At 40.5% G+C, this 15,171-nt stretch overlaps 1 protein-coding gene across 1 annotated transcript in view; it reads left to right on the plus strand.

The window, feature by feature from the left end:
* The window catches only part of LOC139422968 (teneurin-1-like), a 226,980-nt gene that overhangs the window by 80,919 nt on the left and 130,890 nt on the right, over positions 1 to 15,171 (plus strand). Inside the window, exon 4 of the mRNA XM_071174499.1 lies at positions 9,695 to 9,938. Within this exon, the coding sequence (XP_071030600.1) occupies positions 9,695 to 9,938 (244 nt within the window). The remainder of the gene's footprint in view (positions 1 to 9,694; positions 9,939 to 15,171) is intronic.

The raw sequence follows: 15,171 nt of genomic DNA on the forward strand, positions 1-15,171 counted from the left end.
GCCGAGAGCAATTTCAATAATAGAGGGTCTTGCTGGGAAAGAAATTGTGTTAAAGCCTTTGGCATTAAGAGCTTTCTCACGTGTTTTGCAAAAGTCCCAATCTGATACTGTATATGTGTGCTGGCTGAACTCGTAGATACCATTTTTGCGTCTGTGTGCAGTATGAAGGAATTCAGAGGTAGTTTTGCAAGCTATTGCTAACTAGTTTTAGCGCAATGACTTGAAATCTACAGGTATGCTAGCATGTGCTTCTGTACCTGTAGACTTTCAGTCATTGTGCTATGGCTCGGGAAACATACAAATGGTGTACAGTATTATCATCCTAGATAGTGCATGATTATGAATTTCCAAAGGGAGTATTACAAAACTCATGTATAGCCATGTAAGACTAGGATACACTAAATTGAATCTTCAGAATTGCCCAAAGTTAACAACTTAAAAGGTGCACACTGTAGCTGGTGCTTTCTTTATGTAGGGACATGACATAAAGTACACCACGGCAATTTACACTCTCTCTCTCTACCTTTTTCTGGCTAGTCCAGCTTTTTTACTTAACAGAATTTTCATTTAAGGCCTCTCTCTGAATCTCAAACTTTCTGATAGGCCACATGTTTAGAGGCATTTCTATTAAATGTCAGGTGCTGTGCCGAACCTCACACCCTACTCTCACACAAACACGCACGTACACACGCACACACTCAAACAGAGCGGAATGATTTGTCTGCTGAAAATGCCAGCCTTACCTGCTCTTATACAGCTCCATTCCCATCTCCCTTTCCCGTGCAAAAGGAAGGTGAGTTTTGAAGTATAAATGTCAATAGTAAGGAAGGCTATGCATAATGCACTGTGTGCAGCACTTGAAAGCAGCAGGGTGAGGGGGACTGCAGGGCCAGCCCTTTTGTTCTGTATTCTCCCATGTCTAGTGAGACACTGAGCCATGCTCTCTCCCCTCTCCAGGTGAAGCTAATGTGCTTCCCCTCGCAACTCAGGTTCCCTTTTAGAAATAGAATGGGTATAACACAGTCAGAGCCCTTTGCATGCATTTCCATTTTCCATTGAAATCAGAAGCATTTGTGTTGTTTAAACAGTTCTATTAACATTGCAAGTCAACGTGGTGTTGTGTTGTAGGGACGAAATTAAATGGAAAAGTGTTCCCATTGGCTTATTGTTTGTTTGTGCGTCTCACTGCAGTGGGCGGCATCAGGGTTGCAATAACACTTGTAGACACATGCTCTGCAGCCAAGGTCATCAATAAACTGCTCTCTTGCCTGGACCAGGGTCTCAGTGGGTCAGCTTTACACCTCAGTGTTCCTGACACAGCAGCCAAGATGCATCTTCACTCAGATCTGTAGTCTGATGTCCCGCTGGCCAAATCTCATATAAAATGATGCTGGGTCTGATTCAATCCACCCTGCAGCGTTCTTGTTCATGTAGCTAGATCTATTTTATTCAGTGTGGATTTATAACGCCAAATAGTTAACCTCCAATCAAAACATTTAGTAATTTAGCAGACGCTCTTATCCAGAACAACTTACCGGAGCAATTAGGGTTAAGTGCCTTGTTCAAGGGCACATAGGCAGATTTTTAACCGCTAAGCTACCTGCCGCCCTCATGAAATATGTTTATACGGCTGTGTAAATTCTGCAGTGCGGTTCTGATTAAATGTGGCTTCTTTTCGAGACAGTGCAGCAGCTTCTCTCTAGTACCGTTGTGAAGTGTTAAGTTGTCCCATCTCTTCTCTGGATTGAGGAGCCTGTGATGGGGTTATTATAAAGTACTTATAAGAAAGGGTGCCTGTGAAAAGTCCAATTATGCCAACTGCCAAACAGGTTGGCAGAGTGGAAGGAGCTGCCATGGAAATGAATTCTAATTTTCCTCTTCTTTGTTGTTTTACAGTGTATTGTCAGGCTCTGGCTGGCTGCAGTCAGGCAGCACTTAGAGCAGCTAGCTTATCTAAGAGAGGATCAGTGAATGGCCTAGTCTTAATAATGCATGTGTACGTATGACCTAGTATATTTACATTTGTCAAGGATAGAGTATGTCTGCAGCAGGTCAGGTGTACTTTTAAGACTCTTTCAATCCCGCGGAGGTTCTGTCTTGAAAGCATGCGCTTTGAAGGGAATTCCCGGAAATGGAGTTTAAGTAAATTGAGGCCATGTTAAAGGCTGGTTTTGGAAGCTCCTGAATGATTAGAGAAGAATGTCAAACTGAAAGCTTTTTCTGAAGAACCTTTCAGAAGTGTACCTACATTTGGAGGCTGGTGGGAGGAACTATATGAGGACGGGCTCATTGTAATGGCTTGAATGGAATAAATGGAACGGAGTTAAATATGTGGTTTCCATATGTTTGATACCGTTCCATTTATTCCATTCCAGCCATTTCAATAAGATCATCCTCCCATCTCTCTCCACACCAGCCTCCTCTGGTACTGTCTGTTCCTCTGAGGCTCATGTTTACACCTCAAAGGCTTTGTTTTATGTAGCAAGCGTGAAAATAATAGGGATGTGGCTGCGCCAAATGAGAGACATTAAACACAATGTCTTGCAAAAACTTGCACGTGGATTTTGGGGCAAAGTTGTAGAAAAATATTGTATTTAAAAAATATATTAAAATTGAGTGTACAAAACATTTCTGCTCTTTCCATAACATAGACTGACCAGGTGAATCCTGGTGAAAGCTATGATCCCTTATTGATGTTACTTAAAACCACTTCAATCAGTGTAGATGAAGGGGAGTAGACAGGTTAAAGAAGGATTTTTAAGCCTTGAAACAATTGAGACATGGATTGTGTGTGACATTCAGAGGGTGAATGAGCAAGACAAAATATTTAAGTGCCTTTGAACGGGGTATGGTAGTACAGTGGCAAGATAAAGTATGTGAACCCTTTGTAATTACCTGGATTTCTACATAACTTGGTCATAAAATTTGATCTGATCTTCATCTAAGTCAAAGAATAGACAAACAGACTCCTTGAACTAATAACACACAAAAAAATTATACATTTTCATGTCTTTATTGAACACGCTGTGTAAACATTCACAGTGTAGGGTAGAACAAGTATGTGAACCCTTGGATTTAATAACTGGTTGATCTTCCTTTGGTAGCAATAAACTCAACTAAATATTTTCTGTAGTTGCGGATCAGACCTGTACCACGGTCAGGAGGAATTTTGGATCATTCATCTTTACAAAACTGTTTCAGTTCAGAAATATTCTTATGATGTCTGGTGTGAACCGCTCGAGGTCATGCCACAGCATCTCAATCGGGTTGAGGTCAGGACTGACTGGGCCACTCCAGATGCTCCCTCCATCAGACTTTACAGTTGGGATAAGTTTTTGATGTTGGTGTGCTGTGCCTTTTTTTCTCCACACATAGTGTTGTGTGTTCCTTGCAAACAACTCAACTTTAGTTTCATCTGTCCACAGAATATTTTGCCAGTAGTGTTGTGGAAAATCCAGGTGCACTTTTGCAGTGGCTTCTTCCATGGTGTCCTCCAATGAACACCATTCTTGTTTAGTGTTTTACGTATCGTAGACTCATCAACAGAGATGTTAACATGGTCCAGAGATTTCTGTAAGTCTTTAGCTGATAATCTAGGATTCTTCTTAACCTCATTGAGTATTCTGCGCTGTCTTTCCCTTGTCTTTCCCTTACGGGCACTCCTAGGGAGAGTAGCAACAGTGCTGAACTTTCTCCATTTATAGACAATTTGTCTCACCGTGGACTGATGAACATCAAGGCTTTTAGAGATACATTTGTAACCCTTTCCAGCTTTACGCAAGTCAACAATTATTAATCTTGGGTCTTCTGAGATCTCTTTTGTTCGAGGCATGGTTCACATCAGGCAATACTTCTTGTGAATAGTAAACTCAAATTTTGTTAGTGTTTTTTATAGGGCTAGGCAGCTCTAACCAACATCTCCAATCTCGTCTCATTGATTGGACTCCAGGTTAGCTGACTCCTGATTCCAATTAGCTTTTGGAGAAGTTATTAGCCTAGGGGTTCACATACTTTTTCAAACCTACGTTGTGAATGTTTAAATTATGTATTCAATATAGACAAGACAAATACAATACTTTGTGTGCTGTTAGTTTAAGCATGCTGTGTTTGTCTATTGTTGTGACTTAGATGAAGATCAAATCAAATGTTATGACCAACTTATGCAGGAATCCAGGTAATTCCAAAGGGTTCACATACTTTTTCTTGCCACTGTAGGTGCCAAGCACAGCAGTTTGAGTTTGTCAAGAACTGCAATGCTGCTGGGTTTTTCACGTTCAACAGTTTCCCGTGTTCATCAAGAATGGTCCAACACCCAAAGGACATCCAGACAACTTGGCACAACTGTGGGAAGCATTGGAGTCAACATTTTGACACCTTGTAGAGTCCATGCCCGACAAATTGAGGCTGAGGGCAAAAGGGGGTGGAACTCAATATTAGAAAGGTATTCCTAATGGTTTGTCCACTCAGTGTATATTTGTTTGTCTGTTTAGATTTTGGCATACATTCTGGAAACCATACTGTTATCCATGTTAGCCCCTCACTGGTTTAGAACCATAGATATTGTTCTTATTCTACTTAGAACATTCACAATCATAATTTCTCTGGTCATCATAGATCACAACATATTATTTTTCAAGATTAAGATTTATAACATCTTATTTTATCTTTCAATAATTAGCAACTTGATTCTGTAGTTGGAAAATAACCCTCCCAAACAACTTACCCTCCATGTATCTACAATAATAATTTCCTCCTGTCTGATGGAATTATGTTCTGGTCATTTTCTTGCAGTCTCCTTTACATTGTTACCTGGTAAATATCAATACTCTGAAAAGGGAAATGATGGAGGAATTTAACATTTAAACAGAATGAATGGCCAGTAGATCTATGGAGAGGACTGATCTTATCAGATTACTGCAGGTCCAGACTCCAATCTGCATTTATTATATAATACCTTAGAAGTGAGCCTTGCCATCTAAACGCTGATGTATAATAAGCAGGAGTAAAACGTATCACACAGACAAACAAAATCAATACAATTCAATTCAACCTCTTAGGCCAAACGCAGGACTCTGTCATTAGTCTGTCTGTATACAACTGGGAAGAGAACACACAACTATCTAGTTTTGGTAGCCCTTTACACTCAAACCCATGGTAGCCCTTTACACTCAAACCCATGGTAGCCCTTTACACTCAAACCCATGGTAGCCCTTTACACTCAAACCCATGGTAGCCCTTTACACTCAAACCTATGGTAGCCCTTTACACTCAAACCCATGGTAGCCCTTTACACTCAAACCCATATACTGGTTGAAAATGGCAGATTTGGGCACTGATAAGCGCCTAAATTGGAACGCAGTGGCTGTACATGCTATAAATGACGTCAGACCTCAAGCTCTGCGCTGTATGGGTTTTGACTGACAGCCATTCTTAACTAGAGCACCGCATGTGACAATAAATTGCCCCATCCCTCCTGCTAATCAGCAGCTGCAGGACACAAAGTTATGGAATGTTCAGATAAACATATGCTATGTAGAACAAACATGCCTCTCTGACATGTTGAATAAGGAATAACGTCGGCTCTATTCACTGATCTATCTGCAACGGTTAAGAACATCTTTCAACTGAACGTGGCCCAGGTAACATTACCAGTAGCCTATATGAAAACAGGAAAACATTTGGTAGCACAGAAAGAAAGGGAAAAGAATAACAAACAATTTATTGACTAAATGTATCTTGTCACTACACTATATCTGACTGGGTATTTAAATCTATTTTGAGTTCATGTGGACCCAGTGACTCGGAATTTCAGCCAATTTCATGACACCACTCTTGAGTCGAGCACAGGGGACTTGGGACTCAATGTTTAGTGACTCGACTACATAACTGGGCAAAACAGTCAATAGCTCTTGTTCAAATTCATTAGCCAACGTTCTACTTTTGGACATCAGTGTGACTTGATAACAATGGCAATGACAAGACCGAGTGATGGAGGTGCAACCCACACTAGTCTCTCTCTCTCTCTCTCTCTCTCTCTCTCTCTCTCTCTCTCTCTCTCTCTCTCTCTCTCTCTCTCTCTCTCTCTCTCTCTCTCTCTCTCTCTCTCTCTCTCTCTCTCTCTCTCTCTCTCTCTCTCTCTCTCTCTCTCTCTCTCTCTCTCTCTCTCTCTCTCTCTCTCTCTCTCTCTCTCTCTCTCTCTCTCTCTCTCTCTCTCTCTCTCTCTCTCTCTCTCTCTCTCTCTCTCTCTCTCTCTCTCTCTCTCTCTCTCTCTCTCTCTCTCTCTCTCTCTCTCTCTCTCTCTCTCTCTCTCTCTCTCTCTCTCTCTCTCTCTCTCTCTCTCTCTCTCTCTCTCTCTCTCTCTCTCTCTCTCTCTCTCTCTCTCTCTCTCTCTCTCTCTCTCTCTCTCTCTCTCTCTCTCTCTCTCTCTCTCTCTCTCTCTCTCTCTCTCTCTCTCTCTCTCTCTCTCTCTCTCTCTCTCTCTCTCTCTCTCTCTCTCTCTCTCTCTCTCTCTCTCTCTCTCTCTCTCTCTCTCTCTCTCTCTCTCTCTCTCTCTCTCTCTCTCTCTCTCTCTCTCTCTCTCTCTCTCTCTCGTCATGTGCAGTATCTATGGCTGAATTAGGAATTTACATGACCAGATAGTTCTTATATAATATATTGTTTGTCATATTTCTGCAGCTGGGAGGATAATATGATGTTATGCAGAACAATATGTTGGTAGGACAAGGTTATGTATGTTTGTACACATGGAAGTCAGTGATTTATGTTTCCTATAGGTTAATGAGTCAATACAAATGTGATGTTACTAAAATGTGGCTAAAATGAAAGGGCATTAAGTTGACAAAAATGGCCCACTATTTTCGTCATTTTGACAATAACTAGATTAAATCATTATTCAAATGACAGTAATGTGACTAAGACTTAATTATAATTTAGTCAAAATGACTAAGACTAGACACATTTTTTTAAAGAGTGCCAAAATTAACTGACACACACACACATAAAGTGGGGCAAAAAAGTATTTAGTCAGCCACCAATTGTGCAAGTTCTCCCACTTAAAAAGATGAGAGGCCTGTTTCTCATTTTGCCAGACAAAATGAGAAAAAAAAAATCAAGAAAATCACATTGTAGGATTTTTTATGAATTTATTTGCAAATTATGGTGGAAAATAAGTATTTGGTCAATAACAAAGGTTTATCTCAATACTTTGTTATATATGCTTTGTTGGCAATGACAGAGGTCAAACGTTTTCTGTAAGTCTTCACAACGTTTTCACACACTGTTGCTGGTATTTTGGCCCATTCCTCCATGCAGATTTCCTCTAGAGCAGTGATATTTTGGGGCTGTTGCTGGGCAACACGGACTTTCAACTCCCTCCAAAGATTTTCTATGGGGTTGAGATCTGGAGACTGGCTAGGCCACTCCAGGACTTTGAAATGCTTCTTACGAAGCCACTCCTTCGTTGCCCGGGTGGTGTGTTTGGGATCATTGTCATGCTGAAAGACCCAGCCATGTTTCATCTTCAATGCCCTTGCTGATGGAAGTAGGTTTTCACTCAAAATCTCACGATACATGGCCCCATGGTCCTGGTCCCTTTGCAGAAAAACAGCCCCAAAGCATGATGTTTCCACCCCCATGCTTCACAGTAGGTATGGTGTTCTTTGGATGCAACTCAGCATTCTTTGTCCTCCAAACACGACGAGTTTAGTTTTTACCAAAAAGTTATATTTTGGTTTCATCTGACCATATGACATTCTCCCAATCTTCTTCTGGATCATCCAAATGCTCTCTAGCAAACTTCAGATGGGCCTGGACATGTACTGGCTTAAGCAGGAGGACACGTCTGGCACTGCAGGATTTGAGTCCCTGGCAGCGTAGTGTGTTACTGATGGTAGGCTTTGTTACTTTGGTCCCAGCTCTCAGCAGGTCATTCACTAGGTCCCCCCATGTGGTTCTGGGATTTTTGCTCACCGTTCACCGTTGTGATCATTTTGACCCCACGGGGTGAGATCTTGCGTTGAGCCCCAGATCAAGGGAGATTATCAGTGGTCTTGTATGTCTTCCATTTCCTAATAATTGCTCCCAGAGTTGATTTCTTCAAACCAAGCTGCTTACCTATTGCAGATTCAGTCTTCCCAGCCTGGTGCAGGTCTACAATTTTGTTTCTGGTGTCCTTTGACAGCTATTTTGTCTTGGCCATAGTGGAGTTTGGGGTGTGACTGTTTGAGGTTGTGGACAGGTGTTTTTTATGCTGATAACAAGTTCAAACAGGTGCCATTAATACAGGTAACGAGTGGAGGACAGAGGAGCCTCTTAAAGAAGAAGTTAAAGGTCTGTGAGTGCCAGAAATCTTGCTTGTTTGTAGGTGATCAAATACTTATTTTCCACCATAATTGGCAAATAAATTAATTTAAAATCCTATCCTATCCTATCCTGATTTTCTGGATATTTTTTCCACATTTTGTCTGTCATAGTTGAAGTGTACCTATGATGAAAATTACAGGCCTCTCTCATCTTTTTAAATGGGAGAACTTGCACAATTGGTGGCTGACTAAATACTTTTTTGCCCCTTTGTACATACATACTGTACATGCATTCATGCAACACACACATCACAACTGCTGCTACCAGACTCTTATTTACTATCGCTAATACTGCACAATTTAAACACTTGCCCCCCAATCTCTCTTTCCCTGATACATGTGTAAATATTGTACTATAAATTTGCCTTCCTGTATTATTGTTATGCTTAAATGTTTCTTCTATTCAACTGAGACATTTTCTTTAAGTTTGTATTCTTATCTTTTATTATTTCTTATGGTTGTTTCAATGTCGAGAAGGAGCCTGCAAGTAAGTATTTTGTTGGACGTTGTGTACCGTGTGTATCCTGTACACAGGACTAATAACACTTGAAACTGAAACTTTTAATTTGTTCTGAAATGTAGGGTAGAATAAGAGTCTTTATAAAGGAATTGGATTATAAAGCTCATACACTAAAGTCTACAAGTTGCACGTTCTGTGGTGTGAAGACAACAGGTGTGGTCAATAGACAGGGACTCACTCCTAGCTGGAGTGAACTCATGCAACTGTGGTATTGCAGCAAGAGAACATGTCTGGTTGACTTCAGTCTGGATGTACTTGACTAATCTCACCTGTCACACTGCAGGGGCATGAAAGCCAGCTCTCTTTGCTGAGCCGCTGAACTCAAACACAGACTCATACGTGAGATTGCGAAGGGTGACTCAGGGGTTTTGAGCTTTTTATAGAGGAACAACAACAAAGTAATAATGCAGGACGAAACCAATTTGGTTTCTAGGGTACAATCCTTATGCCCTTATGTCTAATCATCTTTATTTCATTAGCAACAGGCGTGTCATTTATCATAGCATCTGGGGTGCCTTAACACTCTCAGGAAAATGTATGTTCATCTGTCAATTGTATTGCATAACTATTTTTCAAAATGTGGATTGTACTTTTGAATGATAACCTTGTTAAGTGTGCTAATTAAAAAATCCCCAAGGCTCTTTCCAAGTGGAGGAAAAGTGAACGTTAACAAAGTGCTTACTAAATGTCACAAAACTCTCACACACTTATCAAGCCACTCAGAAAAGACTCAACTCTCTCGCTTTCTGTCTCACTTTCTGTCTCACTTTCTGTCTCACTTTCTGTCTCACTTTCTGTCTCTTTCTCTCTGCAGAGCTCCCCAGCAGTCCACCAGCCCAGTTCACCTTCAGACCCCTACCCCCACCCCCGCCCCCTCCCCACGCGTGCACATGTGCCCGCCCGGCCCCTCATGCTCATGTTTCTGAGGCTCTGCAGAGGAACACCCTGCCGGCTCGGAGCCAGGCGATGGATGGAGATCCCACTCAGCCGGCCGACAGAGACAGAGGCCAGCTCCACAACAGCTGGGCACTCAACAGCAACATCCCCCTGGAGACCAGGTAAGCCTTGGCACCTCCACTCTCACCTGCCTAGTAATGGGGTCAGTTCAGTGTGGCAGACACTTTAACAGCTCTGTGGCCATAGTTTCCACAATATGAGTCATGCAGGGCTCTTGGCCTCTTTCCCTCCATGTTCTTAATCACTGTGACACCACCGGTAACTTGGATCCAAAAAATAGCACTAGATTTGAGAAAGTAGATTGAATGAACATGTTGTTGGCATGAGTTAAGTGTTGCAGAGAGGACCCCTGTGACTTCAGTCACAGACCTCTCACACGTCTTTAATGATTCACACTTGATAGAGAGATGAATAATGGTGTTAATTCATAATGAGGGGTTGGTGGTGTGTAACTAAATCATATCATTTTGAAGAGATTCCGGGCTAAGGCTTTTGAGAAGTGAAGTGGTGTACAAATCCAACATAAATAGGTACATGATTAGCTGAAAATACTGAAGATCAAGGCCTTTACAAAGCAAATTATCGATTTAACAGCAAAAAGCCTGTTGAGTTCACAATTAGCATATAAAGAAATGTTGTGTCAGATGTGAATAGTAAAATATCTATTGTAGTTAGTTAAAGGAAGGTTGCCAACATCTGACTGGTGTGGGAGTCATTAATGACAATTAATGAAGGAACAACTTTTTTTTGAAGTGTAGCTGTTCATCCCAAGAGGGTTATTGGTTTTTAAATGGACATCCAAAGGGAAAACCAGTTCAAGCAGTCACCCTTTATGAACACTCTTTTCTTTTAATAATGTCATCATTTTTGTGATTTCCAAGAGACCGAAATGTGACCTTTATCCCTTTGAGCTTATGAACTTGGAATGAATTATCTTTGTCCTGCTTGAAAACCAACCTGCCAGATGAGATAATTAGTTTCTCTTTCTTAGCTTTGTTCTGCTAGAGTATGGGAGATGAAAGTAGTTGAAACAGAACAGACTGTGACAGGTTAGTAGCAAGACTGCTTATTGATAGGAAATCAAAGGAAGAAGCGATGGCCGCCAACAGCTGTGTTGGGTCGAAGGTGAAATTGAAAAGGGTTGCCAAACAATGATGTCACACTGTCTAATTCACTGTTTTTGCACACTTGAAAATGGAAAAACTCTATTAACTTAAAATGAGCTGAGCTCTATATGCTTCATGCTTAGAAAATGGCAAATTCAATTACTTAGGACCAAAAGCAACGAGGTAAATGTTCTATCCTTATTTTCTATCCTTCAATCAAAACATTTCCCGCTTGTTATTAATGGCAAGGCTTGTTTATCTTTAGGTTTTAATATGCAAAGAGGGACCACTATGACAAGAAAACTATGGATAAGTAAATGAATCATGAAGTAGAGAACCTTTGTCAAGATTGACAATTATGTTGTCTGCTTTTTCAGATCGTTTTTTCACTCAAAGGTTTGTCCGTGAAATGTGAAATGTGGCGAGGGAAAGGATGAGCCGACATGTTCATCTTGGTGTATGTGTCGCTGGTGTATTTGTCTGTTCCCCCATTGTTTGGTAAACCCACCAGTGCTTGGTGCTTTATAAATGTATTGTAAATTGAAAATAAGCAATCCTATCATTGGTAAACAACTTCTTTCTGTTGACTAAAATAAGTTGACATGTTGTCTTCAGAGAAAGACGTGTGAAACGAGCGTTGTCAGCATCAGTAGGGAGAAGACTACATCATAGAAGAAAACATGGGCCTACCTTAGGTATGTTTTCTCCCCCACGCATTGTATTCAAAACATCCATAACGACCTATTAGGTGTACAGTGCCTTCAGAAAATATTCATACCCCTTGACTTATTCCACATTTTGTTGTGTTACAGCCTGAATTCTAAATTGATTCAAGAGATTTTTCTCACCCATCTACACACAATACTCCATAATGACAAAGTGAAAACATGTTTTTAGACATTCTCATTTACATAAGTTATCACACCCCTTAGCCAATACATGTTAGAATCCCTTTTGGCAGTGATTACAGCTGTGAGTCTTTCTGGGAAAATCTCTAAGAGCTTTGCACACCTGGACTGTACAATATCTGCCCATTATTATTATAAAAATTATTCATGCTCTGTCAAATTGGTTGTTGATCATTACTAGACAACCATTTTCAAGTCTTGCCATAGATTTTCAAGCAGATTTATGTCAAAACTGTAACTCGCCGCTCAGGAACATTCACTGTCTTCTTGGTAAGCAACTCCAGTGTAGATTTGGCCTTGTGTTTTAGGTTATTGTCCTGCTGAAATGTGAATTCATCTCCCAGTGTCTAGTGGAAAGCCGATAACCAGGTTTTCCTCTAGGATTTTTCCTGTGCTTAGCTCCATTACGTTTATTTTTCTCCTGAAATACTCCCCAGTCTTTAGCAATTACAAGCATACCCATAACATGATGCTGCCCCCACTATTCTTGCAAATATGGAGAGTGGTACTCAGTAATGTGTTGTATTGGATTTGCCCCTAACATAGCATTTTGTATTCAGGACAAAAAGTTAATGTCTTTGCCACATTTTTTGCAGTATTTCTTTAGTGCCTTGTTGCAAACAGGATAGATGTTTTGGAGTATTTATATTATTTTCACTCTGTCATTTAGGTTAGTATTGTGGAGTAACTACAATATTCTTGATCCGTCCTCAGTTTTCTCCCATCACAGCCATTAAACTTTGGAACTGTTTTAAAGTCACCATTGACCTCATGGTGAAATCCCAGAGCGGTGTCCTTCCTCTCCGGCAACTGAGTTAGGAAGGACACCTGTATTTTTGTAATGACTGGGTGTATTTATACACCATCCAAAGTGTAATTAATAACACCATGCTAAAAGTGATATTCAATGTCTGCTTTTTTATTTTTACCCATCAACCAATAGGTTTCCTCCTTTGAGGGGCATTGGAAAACCTCCCTGGTCTTTGTGGTTGAATCTGTGTTGGAAATTCACTGCTTTGTATGTGTATGTTGTGTATTGTTTAGGAAATATTTTAAACATCTATGAAAAAAATGAGGTAGTCATTCAAAAATCATGTTAAACGCTATTATTACACACAGAGTGAGTCCATGCTACTTGTCATGTGACTTTGTTAAATAAATGTTTACTCCTGAACTTATTTAGGCTTGTCATAACAAAAGGGTTGACTACTTATTGACTCAAGACATTTCAATTTTTCATTTGTAAACATTTTGAAAAACACAATTATACTTTAACATTAAATCTCTATTTAATCCATTTTAAATTCAGGCTGTAACACATCAACATTTTGAAAAAGTCAAGGGGTGCGAATACTTTCTCACCACAATTCTCAGAGATCTACAGGCAGTTCCTTCGACTTCATGGTCACAGGTGGACTCCAGTCAAGTTGTAGTGACATCTCAAGGATGATCAAAAGAAATTGGATGCACCTGAGCTCAATCTGGAGTGTCATAGCAAAGGGGAGTGAATAATTATATATTTCTGTATTTCGTTTTCAATACATTTGGAAACATTTCATAAAACATGTTTTTTGTTTGTCATTATGGGGTATTGTGTAGATGGGTGAGAGACAAAAATCTATTTAATCCACATTGAATTCAGGCTGTAACACAACAAAATGTTGAATAAGTCAAGGGGCATGAATACTTTCTGAAGGCACTGTATGTAATATACAAAAGTGACAACAATGACAAATGAACACAATTAGGTTTGCGGGAGGGGTAGTGGTACTTGAACGTCTCGAATTTGATGGAGTAGGTAGATCCTCCCTCCCTTATGGTGGATCTCAACGACTGCTCATTAAGGCCCCACATATATGTAGAGGTCAAACACTCTGCATAGGGGATGAGAATGTCACCATGCCTGATGTGGCTGTATGCTGACTTTCTGTTCACACCTAAACAAACCTTGTTGTCGATATTTAAACCTAATACAATGCCAGCATTCATGTAGATCAGCAAATTGCTATCCAATACCTCCTCTTGGCATTGTTTATCTTATCATTGTCAATTCTAATTAAATGAAAGGTTTGACGTGATGGCCGATCAATAACATCACCACACTTGATGTTTTGTCTTCACATTTAGAAAATTATAACTGTTCTATTACTGCAAGTTCACTCTAAAGGCTGGGTGATGTGTTGTTGACAGTTTTAACACTGTTCTCTTGGCTTTGCCAAATAAACCAAAATACTGAATTATTTACCAGAGATTATAGATATTTGAGTTGATTTCAGATTTCTGTGTTGTCAACTCTCACCAGCAGACATTACCAATTAAACATAGCTGTCTTCCAATTAATTAGTATACTGTAACATCAAGTGTTTTTCAGACCGCTAAAATGACTAGCAATTAGGTTCACAGTATCACCCACCTCCACAAGCACCTTCAGAGGGATATTATGACTCCACACATAGGCCTACTGTATCTCCACAAAATGGTGGTTTAACATATTATATAATCAATGGTGAAGATCAGTGATCAATAGAGTTATCACCAGATCATCATTACAGACGTCTTGTATCTTTATGATCCAAAAACGTACACTCTTAGAAAAAAAGGTGCTCTACAGGCTTCTTCAGTTTGTCCCCAAAGGGGATACATTTTTGGTGCTGGGTAAAACCCTTTGCAGAGGGTTCTATCTAGATACCTCTATGTAGGGTTCTTCAAATAACCCACTGTATATGGTTCTACCTAGAACCCCCTATGAAGGGTTGTGCCTAGAACCATTTTGTCATCTAAAGGGTCTTCCTAGAACCGTCTATGAAGGGTTCTACAGAGAACCCTTTTTATCTTTGGAGGGTTCTTCCTAGAACATCCTGGTACATCCTGTTTCCATTGATCATCTTTAAGCTGTTTCTACAGCTGTCCCACAGAGAAAAATATGAGGTCGAAATATTTATCCGTAGAGGTCTGAGACAGGAGTCGAGGCACAGATCTGGGGAAGTGTATCAAAAAATGTCTGCAGCATTGAAGAACACAGTGGCCTCCATCACTCTTACATGGAAGACGTTTGGAACTACCAAGACTCTTCCTTGAGCAAATCTGACCATAACTCTATCCTCATGATTCCGGCTCAAACTGAGCAATCGGGGGAGAAGGGCCTTGGTCAGGGAGGAGACCAAGAACCTGATGGTCACTGACAGAGCTCTAGACTTCCTCTGTGGAGGTGGGAGAACCTTCTCTGCAGCACTCCACCAATCAGGCCCTTATGGTAGAGTGGCCAGACGGAAGCCACTCCTCAGTAAAAGGCACATGACAGTCTGCTTGGAGTTTGCCAA

This window comes from Oncorhynchus clarkii, chromosome 12, assembly GCF_045791955.1.
Source record: "Oncorhynchus clarkii lewisi isolate Uvic-CL-2024 chromosome 12, UVic_Ocla_1.0, whole genome shotgun sequence".
Classification (NCBI taxonomy): Eukaryota; Metazoa; Chordata; class Actinopteri; order Salmoniformes; family Salmonidae; genus Oncorhynchus; species Oncorhynchus clarkii.